The following is a 16,880-nucleotide window of genomic DNA, read 5'->3' as shown; positions in this document are numbered from 1 at the left end:
TTCGTCAACTGATTGCATATGCTGTAGCCCCCAATGTTTCAATGTTGATGTCTGATGTTCAGATTTAGTAGTTCTTTGATTTATTTCGATAGTCTTAACACTTTTTAAAAGATTATATCATTATCTTCTTATTTTGAATCTACATAATGGGCATTTTAGAACTTGTTGAATTCTTAATGTGAAGTACTGTAATTTTGCAGAAGCTCTTATAGAAACAAACATTTCAACAGGAGAAACTGGATGGATATGGTCAAAATAAACATATCTCTGCAGAAAAGGAAACATGAATACAGTATGTGCTGTAAATATTGCTCTAAAAGAAACTCAAGTAAAAACATGTCGTCCTTCACATGCAGTTAAGATAAGATAAGATAAGATATACCTTTATTCATCCCACAATGGGGAAATTTGGACATTACAGCAGCAAAGTGGACAGAAGAATATAGAAATTATTTTAAAAAGCATAGGTATGTACAAAATATAACAGAGAATATAAAAAAAGATATATAAATACTATAAACAGAGCAGTAGCCATAGTTACACAGGGAGAATAAGTATACATATTGTTTGTTATTGCACTTTAAGTGTACCAGTGAATTATTTTTTACAGTGGTTGAGTCCTGTGTGTGTGTGTGTGTGTGTGTGTGTGTGTGTGTGAGTGTGTTCTACTGAGAGCAGCGCTGGTTATGTTTCTAGTGTTTTAATTAGTTTCTGGGAAGAAATTACAGCTTATCCCAAAGGCAGTGGTGGTAATAATGGATGGCGCAGTGAGTGTAGGCCTACATAACTTTTCAGTTATGATGTTAATGCAGTTTAATGATATGTACAGGTATTGGAACCGACGTCGGCTGAGTAGATTGAAGACATCTTGTTTGTTGAATCACGCAGTGCTTCAAAAGTAACTTTTCGAGCAGACGTGTGTGGCCATTATAAAAGCTGAATGGAGTTCTACCTGATGATCGCGCCGCGCGCACGGCAGCGCGCACGACGTCAATCCGGCCGACTCGAGCAGCTTCCTGGTCCGGGAGAGTGAGACACTATCGCGATAGACGGACAAGTCTCTCCGTGAGCAGTTCCGCGGCGGGGGCCTGACGCTGGAATGCAAGACTACAAGTTATTGAGCCAAAACAACGAACAACAAGCGACGAGCCTCGGCGCAGCGTCTCAGAGACACACCCCAGCCTCCCCCCGGGAGCCAGCGATGGTCCAGGCCACGAGGGAGCCGCTTCGCGTGTGGTGAGTTCCGATCGAGAGAGGCGGCGTCGCGCTAAAGCTCGCAGACTTTAGCGCGGCTAGCTAAGCTAATCCATCATCACCCGGGCTGCTGACAGCTGACCAGCTAGCACCGGCTAAGCTAGGCTAGGCTAGCTGGCAGGCAGCGGAGGAACAGGGTTAATCTCGTTGAAAGTCGTTTAGATGAGTGTCACGGGACACGCGCCCCCGTGCTGGTGACGCTGCTCGCCGTAGGAGCCTCTCGGTGCACCGGCGTGGCTCCTAGTGAGTGTGTGTGGAGCACGGAGGCTAGCTGCTGCTGTTAGCTTCTCGCCTGCTAGCTAGCGATGGTATGTCGTTGTTGCTTGGTGCAACAGTCCGGCTAAACAAACAACAACAGACCGACAGGCACCTTGATGGCGCCGCCGTGACCGAATGCCAGTGACGCATTTTCCTGGAGGGTGCACGTTAGCTGTCGACTGCCTAGTCTGTTGTTATGCACACGTCTGGTTGACATGCCTCACGGGGGCTATTTAGTCGGAGCGTTTCGTTTGCAGTTGCTGCCGACACCAGAGGTGCGTGACATGTTTGCAGGCCAACAGTGCTAACGGGGTTATTGCGGCGTTGCGCTGACATTTGGAGTTGTGTCTGTCATCTCTGCATCTGCAGGGGATGAGACGAGCTCGGTTCCTTCCCCTCCTGCGGCTGCGTTGGGCTCGTTGACTCTCCGCGTGTGGGGCTCAGGATGGCGCAGGGAGGCTCTCAGCTCGACTACCACATCCTGCAGGATCTCAAGCAGCGTTTCCCGGAGATCCCAGAAGGGGTAGTGTCACAGTGCCTGCTGCAGGTACACACACTCTCACACACTCACACTCACACACTCTCACACACACACACACACACACACACACACAGAATTAACTTATCCATATGGCCAAAAAAGCTGTTTGTAGATTGTGACAATGCGATGTCCACATGGGTAGTTGTATTGCAGAAATCTTCCTCTTGTTGTGCTATTCCATCATCAACCTTCAGTATTATGTATACTGCACAGAAGGCAACGATCCAAACAGCAGGCTTGAGACTGTTCTTGTTTCTGTCCTAGAACAACAACAACCTGGATCTCTGCTGCCACCTGCTGGCTCAGGAAAGTAACAGATACCTGTACGGGGAGTTTCATCACAGTCCGGACGAAGGGCGACTTAGCCGAAACCACATGCTGCACATCAGTCTGGGCTACCCAGGCTCAGAGGCAAGTAAGACGAATGGAGGAGCAGCAGGAGCGGGACGCTCCCTAGTGCACAGCACGAGTGACAGTCACATCGAACCCCAGCGGCCGAGCTACCCCGAGCCACTGTCGGCCCCCGCCACCATGGCCCCCTCCCCTGGTTACAATCCTTTCTTCATGAACGATCAGAGCCGCTCGGCGAGCACTCCCACTCCTCCACCCTCAATGCAGGGCATGTCTCCCACGTACTCTCCCATCCCACGTTACACTATGAACCCTATAACAGTCACTCTTTCACAAAGTATACCCAATGTCCCACAGGCTCTGCAGATCCCTCCTGGGCACTACCCTAACAGCACCAACACAACCCTGTATATTCGGCCATCACCCTCCCAGAGCCCACAGCCAGCGCCCTGGTCCTCCTCGGGGGCCCCTGTCTATCAGCATCAGCAGTCCCCCTACAGTACTCCCACATATGGCTCACCTTACAGTTCCCCACAGCATCAGGTCCAGCCACAGCCCCAACCACAGCCCCAGCCGCAACCCCAGCACCAGCAGTATGTTTTCCTTCCTATTAACTCCCCAACACTTCCCAGCATGCCCTACCATCACCAGCAACAACCCCAGCAACAGCCAGCTGTTTACAGGCCCTACCACACAAAAGGCTCTCTAAAAAACCAGATAGAGATTACCCTGGAGGGTCCACGACCACGCAGCAACTCGCCTGTGCACACCCCTCACCCCCAAGGAGCACTTTACATGGCCTCCAGCCCCTCCCCCAGCTCCCCTTCGAGGGGCATCACTATGAGTGGACCTCCAGGCCCAGCAGCCTTTCACCCTGGGATGTACCTGCAGCACCAGGGCCCCGCAAGGCCTCGGCCCACCTCCTCTCCTCAGCCAGGCCAGGCGGCCTACACTTTCAAGATCAAAGTTTCCCCCGGCGGCCAGGCCCAGAGGCCACTCAGCTCACCTCCTGTGGCCGAGTCTCTTCTCAACATAGTAGACCAAGGGGAACACAACGCTGCCCCTGCACCCATCCTGCCCATCTCCGCTCTACCAGGGAGCATTACCAATCAGTTTCAGCATATGCCCAGACGCACTAGCTCAGGCTCTGATGACTATGCCTACACGCAAGGTAAAGGATTCTTGTTTTTTTTCTATCATCTGTGTGTGTCTGTGTGTGTGTGTAGGACTTGGAGTTGACTGTGTGTTCGGGCTGTGCAGTTTTCAACAAAGACTAAGGCTGTGTCTCAATTTGCGTACTTTGACACTCACACCTGCCCTTCGAGCACTTAAGAGCGTTCACACAGACAAATATGACAAAATGTAGTGCAACATAAGTTCCTGGGTGGTGCACTCAAAATGGTCAAAAAGATGAATGCGCTAGAAATGCTGCTTACCCTCAAGGGTCGCTATCTTGGACACTGTCATTTTATTAAACTGAAATGGTGGCAGAGGAAAGAGGACACAAAGGTGTCAGTGGCGGCTAGATATACACTCAAGAAAGTAGAACATTAATGTGTGTAAGTGAGCACAACAGCTGCTACATATTTGGCGTGTCACAGTTAAGTGCAAAACAGTCGTAATTGGTTTGAGAAAACACTACCCTGTCAAAATTCACACACTATGCCAGTGAGTGTTTTGTATGTACAACATGCAAGTGCAGACCCTAATTGAAGCATCTGATCTGAGACACAGCATGGTTCAGAATTTAGCTTGAGAATAGCTGACTTAGTCTTATAAGACATTCAACTTCCCATTGGTGTTCGTGAAGCCTCTTCTTGAAAAGAGTTTATTTATAGTTGCATTTAATCTTGTAAATTGGGGATAATTTAGTATCCCGGTGGTTAAGATGTGTACTGTACAACGGCAGCATCCCAGTTTCATCCTGCAATGGTGCATTTCTGTCCCTAATGTTTATTTATCTACACAGTCACAAGTACCAAATAATGTATGATTTTGCAAACATATAAGATGTCACCCATCACAGATTTTGGATAAGATCCAGCTTCTTGTTCAGTTATACTGTATATACTGCATGTTTGTGTGCTGGTGATACAAAGTGTTGCTACTTTGGTTGCAGCTTTAATACATTTTGAATATTGCAGTTATATTTGCTGCTGTACCCACAGACATAAATGATGTAGCTCTGTCTTTTTGTGCTTGTTAACTATTTTTATGGTCTTTTATTGTGTCTGTATAAATAATATAAATTGATGCATTGTATTAACATGTACACTCACCGGCCACTTTATTAGGTACACCATGCTAGTAAAAGGTTGGACCCCCTTTTGCCTTCAGAACTGCCTTAATTCTTCGTGGCATACTTTCAACAAGGCATTGTCATCCACACAACATGCCGCTCACTGGATATTTTCGGACCATTCTCTGTAAACCCTAGAGATGGTTGTGCGTGAAAATCCCAGTAGATCAACAGTTTCTGAAATACTCACACCAGCCCGTCTGGCACCAACAACCATACCACATTCAAAGTCACTTAGAAAGTCCCCTTTCTTCCCCATTCTGATGCTCGGTTTGAACCTCAGCAAGTTGTCTTGACCACCTCTACATGCCTAAATGCATTGAATTGCAGCCATGTGATTGGCTGATTAGCTATTTGTGTTAACAAGCAATTGAACAGGTGTACCTAATAAAGTGGCCGGTGAGAAAAGCTGACGAATAGCATTTCACTTTTCACTCCGGAATTTGAGGAATTTCGCGTTTGGTGTGTTTCCCTCCAGCTCTCCTGCTCCACCAGCGGGCCAGGATGGAGCGTCTAATGAAGGCACTGATGCTGGAGAAGCAAAAACTAGAGCAGCTCAAGGCCGACGTCAACAACATGGAATATGACGCCCTGCAGCGACGCTTCCGACGAGTCAATTCGACCAGTCTCATACCCAGAGTAAGGACTCGCCACAACACTGATGCTCTCAACACATTTGCAAGTTTTCACCACGAATAACACTCTGGGTGTGCATCAGCCTTTGGACTTCTTCTGTTTGAAAAAGCAGAGAAGGATTAAGAAAAAAACTGCATAACTTATTTGTCCAAGTGTATGGAAACGCAGCAATAAAAGTAATAAGAAGACATATTGCACTATTATACAAAGTGGTGTTAAAAACATTTTTCTTACTACTAAATAGTTTGAAAGGGGCATTGGAGCGTATTTGATGATCGGTTTTGGTTCAATCTAACTGGGTTGCGTGTTTGCACCGACTGCAGCCTGAAGAAATGACCCGATTGCGGAGTTTGAACAGACAGCTTCAGATTGATATCGACTGTACCCTGAAGGAGACGGATCTACTGCAGTCAAGAGGTATACATTCACACGCGCGCAGACACACACACACACACACACACACACACACACACACACACACACACACACACACACACACACACACACACACACACACACACGGCACTTGCTCACACAGAAATGCACATTCCTACACAAACCTTTGAAGTGTGTCTTTGTTTTATTTGAAAGCATTGATCTTGAAAGAGTTGAGCCCAGAAGCAGACAGAGTTGGGTCCAAAGTGATGGATGGGACTCCATCGCACTGCATTAGGATGCAGCTTTCTAACATGACCAGCTGGTCCTTGACGGGACAGGGGCCGATCCATGGTTGACCCTTACTGGATCCATGCAAGTGTTTGGCTGGTACATGATCCTTGTTGATTGCGTCATTTATAACAGTACTGCCTCGAAAACGCCCCTAAACCACAGTGTGTGTAAAAGCTGAAAGTGTGAAACTAGCTGTAGCCTCAAGACTGAGACCAGTTGACTTGCAATTAGCCCAGTGCCACTGAACATTTGGGCTGCAGATCCTCTTCCCAAGTCACAGTTCTCTTGCAGACTGCAGCAGGGTTTCCTCCTGGACTTATTAATATAATACATTGTTAAATTAACCTTCTACCTGCACAAGCCGTTTAGGGAGTGCTGTAGAGAAACTTAGTAGATACTTTATTTATCCCCACTTAATGATAATGTCATGTTAGGCTTCATGACATTGTTAAAAAAAAAAAAAAAGAATAAACCAAACTTGATGTGTGATGTTGGGTTTAGAGCCCAACTGATGAAGGAACGTTGTATACACGTTGTTTTGAATATTGCAGCTTTTCTTTGACACTCTTCCTTTAAGCTGTGACTGGGGAAGCAACTGGGCAGCAGTTGTACAATGTCTCTCCTCTGAGCCTTTGTATTGAATGCAGAGGCTGCTGTTCTCTTCATGAAAACGACAGTCAAAAGCTGGAAGCCAATTGGACTGGTTGGACTTGGGCACTGGGATGGCCAGTTCTAAACAAACTTCAATATCTGATTTGTCCTTTCCTCCACAGGGAAGTTTGACCCGAAAGCAAAGAACAACTTTTACGACAACATTCAGCCTGGTCCAGTTGTGCCGCCGAAACCTGGAAAGAAAGGTGAGAATTGTTCAAAGCAGTTTTCAGAGCACGAACGGGAATCATGAGATATTTTCATAAGGATGTGTAAAGAGGGGGAGCATAATAGATGTTCTACAAGGTGAGATCATGTGTTAATGCTGTTACTAAGTTACAGATTTGAGTTTTAATGCAAGAACATTCAGATCATTGTTCCACTCATATTGTCTTACTTGGCTCCAGCACTTTCAGAGGATTTTGGACATTTTTGTTCGAAAATGGAGCGTTAAAGCTAAACGAACCTTGGTCTGTGTTGGTCTCCACAAATCTGTTGGCATGGAAACCAGATGGGAAGCCTTGCTTTTTAGTGAATACCCATGTCTATCAACATTTATACTTCAATGGTTGATGCTTGAATGTGTGCGGTGCACATTCGTTGAGTGACAGCCATGGTTAATTCCAGCCTTAGGCAGATGACACAGCCAATTTCTTGCTCTGCTACACGCTTCATCACAGAACTAAACAGTATTTTTCATCTACTGTTTTCGGTCTTTTTTGTTCTTGTCAGACGTGGAGCAGGGCTCCAAGCCAGTGCCGAGGCCTCAGAGGGATGAGGACTTTGAAGGCGCCCAGTGGAACTGTGAAAGCTGCACCTTCCTCAACCACCCTGCACTCAACCGCTGTGAACAGTGCGAGATGCCGCGCTACACCTGAGCTTAGGTCTGTGCTGTATTTCCCGTCCCCTGCCAATCCTCGGATCCCATTAGCCCCTCCGGCCCTCCAGAATCTGTCAAGAGGTCTTTCCTGGTCAATCAATACGAGTCCCTCTTACCTGCTGAGGAAGAGCCACTAACCTCCACTTCCCACTTGTCCTGTTCCCATCTACTACTCCAGTGCACTTCGACCCTTATTTCTGTTGGCGGATCATGATTTTTTTCCCCCCCTCGTCCAGCTGGAGACTCTACACATGTCATATGTATAAAGGAAGGAGTGACATGCTGCAACTCTGGTAGTGGTTGGGGCAGGTGGGTGCTTCTGAAAGGTCAAAACAATTGGGGTTTTAATGAGGAGGAGCTACGGTCTACCGAGCGAACATTCCACGCAGAATGAGTGACTGCCCCGTTTACACAACTGTGTCCATTCCTGAACTCAAAATGGAGGAATCTCCACTTTCCAGAACCTGTAACTCGCTCTGTGACAGTGGATTAATGAAAGCAATGGTATATAAGTTCTGACTAATGCGAAATGTAGACTGTACACTGTATCTAGCTCTGTATTAGAGCTCATTTCACTGAGAACACTAAAGACAATTGCATCAAAGTATATTCCTGGTACTTTTATGCAAATCATGCCACCCTGTATTATGTGTCCAAGAGATGTCGATTTCCTGTGCAAATGCCTCAACTTGCTGTACTTAATAAAGGAGCTGATTCTATGTGACTCGACCACGCACACCTCGCACGTCTGTGGGGTTCATGTCATACTATGCTCTGTTTTCACCAAATGAACTAAACACACTTTTTTTTTTTTATTCCACATTACATGTTTATTATGTTAGTAATCAAACCCGTGGGAATCGAATACAGCAGCAAGTGGAGATGGCATGCACACACAAAAACACACCCTTTCACTAATGTTGCAAGAGGGTACTGGAGAAGTTTCTGACCACCTTAAGAACAGCCCGAGAGAACAGGCATTACCAGAGCAGCGTCTCACCCCTCACGACGCACTGTCCTCCTACTTGCAACTTTTAGCGATCCTTTAGTATTCATGACAATACTCACCCACAGCACATTGCCCTCTGGCATTTTCCAGTATTGTACTGTATCAGGGACCTTATCTTAAATGCAAAACCTAAAGCTACTGTGTTTTTCAGTAACTACAGAGATTTTCTCCACATCTAAAAACTTGTGTTCCGTAACGGGGCCTACTCTACTCCGTTTCCTACAGAGTGGGAAGATAAGGAGGCATCACATGGGGTGGTGCGTACAAACACATGCTGTGTGGTATGATCATGCAGACATCTTCCTTCCCACTGCCCTGTTGCAATGAATATTAGTTTATTATGCTTACTGCACATACTTACATATAATACAATGGTTTTATCTAAAAGCCAGTCTAACTCAGGTTATGCTCTAGGTTTTTATTTATACTTCTATTCATTCACCAGTTCAATGTTCCTCTCATCAGTATATTATTTGGATGTGCCTGTGGAATGTTTTCACTGTCTTTTAGGTAGTTCCTGTTTATTGTCTGCATCTCTTGACAAACGGGACAGGAGAAAATAAAGCGGGTCCACTGGAGCTTCATGCCACGTTTTCACCAATGTGTTATACTCTACGAGGGAAAGAAGACTGAGCCAAGATCCACATGTAGTGTATCTGTGGGGAATGTATCATTTTGCATTATTTCCCTGTCTTCCTCACTTTGTCATCCACAGGTATAACTTCAATGAGACGTTTCCTTTTAATTCCCTGATTGGCTGGAGATAATTCCTTGGCCCCTGCGCTCTGGTTGGTGAATTGCTCCACCAATTCGTCCTGGTATGGGGTCAGTGAAGCCATCTGTTCCCTCCGGATTTTCTGCCCAAATCTGAGACCTACTGGAGTTCCACCTTGAAGGAGATGCAGACTGAGTCGATAAGGCGACATTCTCTCCCAATTTAAAAAGACTGGTTTTGGATTTCTTTTTTTCACAGCCGGGTTTGCTACTAAAACCCCTGAGAGAGCACAGGGCTTCAGTACAATAATTGAGGATAGTCTTTCAGACAATATGTCTCAACTGGCTTGTTTCCAGGCCTGAAACCAACAATGGCCATTTGTATTTTCCATTTTTATGCCTTTGTGTTGGTGATAGCTGTGGCTGGAGACATTGTGTTTTTGGGTTTCATCCGTCCTCTCATCTGTCCCACTCATGGACGCAATGTCTTCTTCAAATTTGGTACAAAATGTTCACTTGGACTCGAGGATGAACTGATAATAATTTGGTGGTCTAAGGTCAAGGTCCCTTTGAGTTTTGGGCCATAACTCAAGAATTCATTATGACAACATACACTTAATACTTTTAATTAAATAACTTCAAAGTTTTCACCATATGCGAATCTGGACAGACATTTGTAATCTGAAACTTAACTGGTTGGTGGAGGGATGAAACCACAGGGTGGTAATTCTAGCTCTAGTATGTGGTCGTGCAGTTTGTGTCAGACAAAGTTCCTATTACGGAGAAGACTCAGTTATAAAGTCCTGGCGTCTCCCCTTGTCTCACATATTTTAGTAGTAGTCTTCGTAGTTTTTCGGGTTGAGGCAGTAGAGGATGGCGCCTCCAAAAGAGAAGATGGTGGATCCCCAGGCCAGGCCGTAACCCCAGTTAAATTCATGATACACCCTCAGACTGACCGTCTCTATGAACTTAATGGGGAACAGGACCAAGCTGCACACCTGAAGCACCACTGCAAAGGACAGAAGGGGGAGGAGAGACGGTATTTATGTCAATAATACATATAGCATGATAAATAGTTAAAACCATCTCTGACCAACTTTCAAATCTGAAAAGGGAGAGTTGAGGCACGCTAATGCCACTACAATCTTACATTCAAATTTGAAATAATGAGGGATTTATTTGCCTTGGATCCTTACACTGACAGTCAACCTACTATGCCAACCTACATTGACGTTGGATTATCCCTCAGCTCTCTCCCCTTATGTTTTGTTCCCAAAAGGACAGAATCGTATTTGTACGTACCTGCGGAGAACAGCATGACAGCCACGGGCTTGTAGCAGCGACTCCTGCAGCTGAAGCACAGGGACACCAGCGCCACGAGGAAGGAGAGCAGGGTGAGTGCCGCCCCTCCTAACAGCAGGGCCAGCGTGGCGATCTGCCAGTCTGAGGCAAACACACACAGGGACAGAGGGGAGGGGAGGTGTGGGGGGGAGAGAGGCATGAAATCACACCGAGATAGAGCGTGACATAGGTAGCTAAAACGAGGTTGCATCGGAGAGCTGTGTCTGTGCTGTTGACAGCAAGCGGGAGAGGGGAGAGATAAATGAGAAGGGATAAGAGGAAGAAAGAGGGAGGCCGTAGAGAAGGTCAACGGCCGTACGGGGAGGCCACAGTCACACTGCCATGCTCAAACTCTCACAAGAGAAAAAAATGAATAACCACAGTGTAAACGAAAACTATTTGTGGGTCAGGAGATGAGACCGCTCCCCCCTGGATATTCTGAGAAGCTGACGAGGGCTCATGGAGTTTTGATGTGAGCCACTGGGGATCCATGGCCAGTGGCAGAACAAGAATTTGAACCATGCAGTGAATAACCCCTTGAACCGAGCGAGCACAGCAGTTTCTGGCTGCTGAGAGGCAAATAAACGCACGTACGCTCGGCCACATGCAGATTTCAGCGGCTCAGTAATGGATCCAAGCGCAGCACACAGACAGAGTGATTCTGCGAGGTGACTCAGATAATGAGTATCCCTCTCTCTTGGCAGATGCCAGCTCAGCAGCGATCTCAGCGTTTCATTCAGATTTACTCCAAAAAACCCTCAACTGGAAAACAAACAAACTAACTATTGTCTTCATCTCATTTCATATCCTTGTTGAAGTAGACACAGAAAGCAAAAATGTGTTTGCGCATGTCTTTGTCAAAAAGAGAAAAACATTATATAGGAGGGGAAAAATTCACGTAAACAGTGGAAAAACCAATCTATAGAGATTTAATTAGCCATGGGACATAAACAGGATTGCTGAGAGATATTCTATGTTATTTTCTGGAGATTACACGTCCCTCTCATAACTTTGCTGTGTACTCACGGAAACAGGAGGTGTACATGTAAACAGGCAGAGGATATTATGATGGAGCATATGATTACACATGAGGAAAAAATTTAGAGTACAGTGTGTGGAAAAAATGAATATCATTAAAGCATAACAGGGATTGGGCTCTACATACAGTAAGTGACTATATTGCAGTAGGTGGAAAAGTTTAAAATTGATTATGTTTTATCTTTTTTCAAATAAGCATACATGGCATTGTCTATTATGGAGCCCGGGAAATAAAGCAGGTTTTAAGCTTTGCCAAGAATACTTCCTCTCCATTGAGGCAGAAAATCATTAAAACGTCCAACAGTGAGGAGAAAGTGACGAAACATAAGCTGCTTAAAATACAGTTCCCACTCATGTTGGAGGGAGACTTTATTCCAGGGGCCAAGTAGCTCAAATATAAACAAACATCAACTGCTTTTGACCAAATATGGTTCAGGATTTAGAGTTTAAAAAATGGGCCCTGTCACCACAGGATGTTGGAAAGAGCCCACAAAAAGCAGAGCACCCGTTCCCTCCAGCCTCCCAGCTTGCATAACACAAGGCCCCCTCAAAGACTGACCCCTCGACATTCCCTGCCACCGTCCTCGCTGGCTGCCTCTCAGTAAAAAGGGCCACAGCGACTTGACCTGCAGCTGTTGATGCAATCGTTGGTGAGATACAGTATCCTCTTCCCAAAGGTCAGTTTGGTGCCTTCAGCCCAGCCAGTCTGCTACCAAAAGCCTTATCAGTGCAGCCCTGAAACAGCAGGATGCAGAAAGTCCTCTCATCTCAGATTTGGAACACTCCCTGTGCGCGCCGTGCAAGAAGCACAGCCAGAGTTATAGCGCTTAAAGGCTTTGACGAGCAGGAAGTGCCAAACAATTAATCGAAGGCCCGCATGATGACAGATGGAAAAGGAGATACAGTACACAAGATCTAATCTGAGCATTAATTACGGCCCCTTACGTACATGTCTGGGACTGCCGACGTGTTTTTCCGAGGAAAGAAACAACCCTTCAAGGTCCCATTTCTGTTTCTTTGTCCGAGACAATGGCGGAAGATTTGTGTCACAGAAGAGCCGCGAGTGACTCTCTCGCTATCATACCCACTCACACTCACTCTCTCGGGGCAGGAGGATGGAGAAGTAGAGGTGGCGGGAGGACGATCCTCAACCCGAGGTTCCTGCTTCCAGGACTCCAGAGTCTGTGCTGTGAGCTCACACGCAGAGAGGGCAATCGCCGATCGCACGATCAGTCACATATTACGTTGTTAATATGTCACTGCGTCTGATTGAGTTGGACTGACTCACACACTGGCTCCACATTTATTCCCTCATCTCGCACCGTCCTGGCATCCCCACAGATACACACTGACACACACACACACACACACACTGCTCTTGCATGACCCTTCCACATTCCTAACCCTGGTTCAAGTCATGATTTACCTTTGACCACGTGTGTGTGTGTTTGAGAGAAACACAAACAGAAAAAGAGGGAGACATTGTTGACACTTCATGAGCCTGTAACAAGACAATATTTCAAGTCCACTTTCAAATTCACATTGCAGCTTACTGTGTTTTCCCAGACACACACACATATACATGCAGGCCTTGCAGTACAAGCTCAAAACATCTGAGTGGCCAGCTGGTGTTTCAAACTAACAGGATTTATTTGATGACCAGAGCATGACACTGAGGAAATATTGGGGGGCTGACGAGAGGGGGGGGGGGGTAGAAACTGATTACTGGGATTCAAATCAATAAGCCTGGCCAAGCACAAGCCCGAGGAAATGGGCAGTTTGCTGTGTGCATTTACTGTGGTATGCTGCTGCTGCTGAGAGCTGACGCGGGGCCTGCATGTCTTTATATGGCACCAGAGTGCACTTTGTCTGCACTGACAGAAGAGGATCGGGGCCGGCATGACCCACAGTTACTCATCTCTCAGACAGAAAGGAAAACATTTTGTCAGACTAACAAAAACCCTATTCACCAATCGGCACGCAGGAGAAGGTCAGAGGCAGCAAAAAAAAAAGTAGATAAAAAGAATTCCACCTCTGACCGTAAACCTTGTTCAACAATTAAGGCTGAAAGAAATCTGTTTGAATACAATATTAAGTGCCAAGTATATGAGGCTATGGCAAGTTACAGTGGGCGGGTGAATAAAAATCTATAACTTTTCATTTCTCTTATCAATTTGGCATTTTCATTTGTTTTGGACTTTGTTATATTTTTGCAATCCATATGACTGTGGCCTTAACATCTACCAGAGCTGAATCTGTCACAAATAAAAATGATCATCATACACTTAACAAAGAGCATGCCTGTTGTTTTGGACCTTATTAGATTGTATAGGCCAGTCGCCAGGCTTGATTAGAGCCATTTCCTGAAATCACAATTGATTTCTGTTCACGCTGATGAACGCCAGTTCAAGTTCAACGACATCCATTCTTTATTTATCTCTGTTTGTCCAGCTGCGCTGGAAAATATGGAATGCTTCCATCAAACGCCTAATGTGGGGACTCCATGCAGAAGTTTCCTTGAAAGACAAAATCAGCATTTCTGGGGTGCTTCACTTGTTTCCCTGGTTACTAATCTGCAGGCATCTGGACCTCTGGGGAGTCCTCTGCTCTGAGTTGCCCTCGCTCCTTGGCCGGTGAAGAAACCCACACAAAGGCTCATTTAGTGCGCAACAAAAGGCCAAATGAAACCCCAGCTGGACCGCTCCTGGCCAGGCGAGATTCCCACATCATTAAGTGTCTCGCCGGGCAAATGTTTCAGCGAAAAACTTCGATAACCTAGATACAAAAGCAAAGGTGGACGTATATTATTCGTCAGACATTGAGACTTGAGGATCAAGCTGCTTTACAACTTCTCCACGCTCGATTATTTCCCCCAAAGTAAAGTGCACCCCATTGTTCACTATCCCCCTTTTCATGTAGAAAAAGTTTTGCGGCTCAAATTAACCAGGCAATATCTAATTATAAAGTAACTATCATTCAGCACTCTCGAGGGGGATGTTTTATAATTCTCACCCACAGAACAGAGTGGTTCGGCAGCGCACTGTCTGCAGGGAGCCTTTGTCATCCCCGGGCGCAGAGCATCTCCCTTTCATTTCAATATGAATGTGGCTGTCTGCCTGGCTGCACCCCCCCAAAAGTCTGACAAAAAACTCCAAACACAATCAAGCTGTTGTAGTTGAGGATGCTGCACCCTGGTCGGTGTGCGTGTGTGCAGCTGCGGGCGCAGGAGCGTGCGTCTCACCCGTGGTCAGCGTGCTGTTGCAGGACCACTGCGCCGAGCTGACGGGCTTCCAGCAGGACATCCACAGGGACAGGTGGTACTGGTCGTCGGCCGTCACCCACGCCGGGCTCAACATGGCCCCGGCATCCAGGCACAGCGCGAGGAAGACGCACACGAGTCCCACCAACTTCAGGGGCGTCAGCACCGACACCCGCACCTCCTCCGTGCCGCTCACGGATGACGCCATGTGGACTCTAAGGTCGCTCAGTCATTTAAAAAGAGAAAACAAGCAAAAGTGTGAGAGGAGCCTGTGTGTTTTCGCGGTGGGGGTCAGTGTTGAAGTTGCGGAAGCCCCCCCTGCCCGTGCCCGTGCTGTGGGTAGCAGGATGGGGACGGACCGCCGCTCACTCTGCCTCCCGAGTCCAGGAGACGCGTCTCTGCTCAGGACCGAGCAGCACACCACTCAAACAACACGGCGCTGCAGCCCTGGGTCCTAGTGCCGTCCCGCTACTGAGCATCTCTCTCTCTCTCTCTCTCTCTCTCTCTCTTTCTTTCTCTCACTTCTCTCTCTCTCTCTCTCTCTCTCTCTCTCTCTCTCTCTCTCAATTTTGGGTTTTCAATAAGCTTTATTGGTATGGCAATATAAGGCTAATTTACATTAAAACGACAACCTTGATTGCTTTACCCTATTCTCTTTCTCTGCCAGGTAACTCTTTGTTTAACACCCCATTTACTGTGCATACACTCAGTCATACACACACACACACACACACACACACAGACACACACACACACACTGAGCTGAGGGAAGCTTACAATCCTTTTTTTTCCTAATTGAACTTAGCTAATTCTTTGTCTTTAGGGAAGAATCTAGGAATGAATACATATTGATTAACACACTCACACACACACTTTTTTAAAAAAAAGCAAATTAACTTCAGAGTTAGATTTGCATAGAAATACAATCTCTGTGTTGGACTCCATGTGAGTTCATGTAAATGTTATTAGCTGGTTGGTGGCAAAAGTGTAGGTCACCTGTTCCTGTCGGCAAAGTCTTTCAACATCATTACCGAAGATCACAGATTGTAATCAGTAGAGATTCTATGGGAACAGAAGAACGCATGCAAGCACACACACACATACACACACACACACACAGTACAGTACACACACGTGGTCACGTGAAGAAGGTTTGTGACTGCTGAGATTGAACTTTTAAATTGACTTACACAGAACATTAAGCAAACACATTGTTAACTCTCGTCTCTGTCATTAAGAACCGGCTGCCAGTGAACCAAAGCTGATTAGTTGATGAACGAAAAAACAAAATGAAAGCAGGTAAGAGACAGATGGAGAGTCTTTATTGGCCCAGAGGGAGAATAATATTCACAGTCAGATTTTTTCCACGCATGCCCAAAATGAAAAGAGTATATATCTGTAACTATAAGGTCTATATGAATAATCTTGGTATCTATATAAAGGTAACACTTGTGAGATTTCCGCATAGGTGTAAATATCACTATAGATGTTATTGTGTCAGAGCAGATGAAGATGGAACTTGTTCCCCTGAAAAAAAAAGAATTCAGAGTGAATGTAATAATGCAGATGAAGCCCATAGAACAACATCTGAACATTACCTGTGCCAAATGTCCTACTGATAAGGTGAATCAGGGCAAAGTTACAGGCTTTAGTAAGGACATGGTCAGACGGACCGTCCAAATTGGCACGGCTGTTCCATGTGAGGTTTCTCACTGCAAAACTCATTTGTAATTTAATTGCTAATACATGGTTAATGAATAATTTAATAATTCGTAATAGATCAGTTAAGTGATTAATGTAATAGAATTGCTTGTCTTTCCAGCTCTTTAACCCAACCAATGACTGGGTGACCACTTACCTTCTTGAAAAGAGATGCAAGACATATGGACCAAAGTCTGTTTATTAACATTCATAACTGCAGACTTACAGATTAATTTAGGTTATATATTGATCAAAACTATAAATAGTGCAAATGTTGAG

At 45.8% G+C, this 16,880-nt stretch overlaps 2 protein-coding genes across 2 annotated transcripts; one reads left to right on the top strand and one right to left on the bottom strand.

Moving 5' to 3' along the window:
• Positions 1–944: 944 nt before the first annotated feature.
• On the top strand, positions 945–8,268 carry tab3 (TGF-beta activated kinase 1 (MAP3K7) binding protein 3). The gene is made up of 7 exons (XM_035647445.2): positions 945–1,236; positions 1,882–2,059; positions 2,318–3,575; positions 5,182–5,342; positions 5,663–5,756; positions 6,782–6,865; positions 7,392–8,268. The coding sequence occupies exons 2-7, from the start codon at positions 1,958–1,960 to the stop codon at positions 7,535–7,537; spliced, it is 1,845 nt and encodes a 614-aa protein (XP_035503338.2). The 5' UTR covers positions 945–1,236; positions 1,882–1,957; the 3' UTR covers positions 7,538–8,268.
• A 1,604-nt stretch (positions 8,269–9,872) lies between these two features.
• Positions 9,873–15,314, bottom strand: tmem47 (transmembrane protein 47). The gene is made up of 3 exons (XM_035647446.2): positions 14,883–15,314; positions 10,565–10,705; positions 9,873–10,271 (listed from the first exon to the last, which is right to left on the bottom strand). The coding sequence occupies exons 1-3, from the start codon at positions 15,106–15,108 to the stop codon at positions 10,093–10,095; spliced, it is 546 nt and encodes a 181-aa protein (XP_035503339.1). The 5' UTR covers positions 15,109–15,314; the 3' UTR covers positions 9,873–10,092.
• Positions 15,315–16,880: the final 1,566 nt, after the last annotated feature.

Source organism: Scophthalmus maximus, chromosome 13, assembly GCF_022379125.1.
Source record: "Scophthalmus maximus strain ysfricsl-2021 chromosome 13, ASM2237912v1, whole genome shotgun sequence".
Lineage (NCBI taxonomy): Eukaryota > Metazoa > Chordata > Actinopteri > Pleuronectiformes > Scophthalmidae > Scophthalmus > Scophthalmus maximus.
This window is presented reverse-complemented; position numbering and strand designations above follow the sequence as displayed.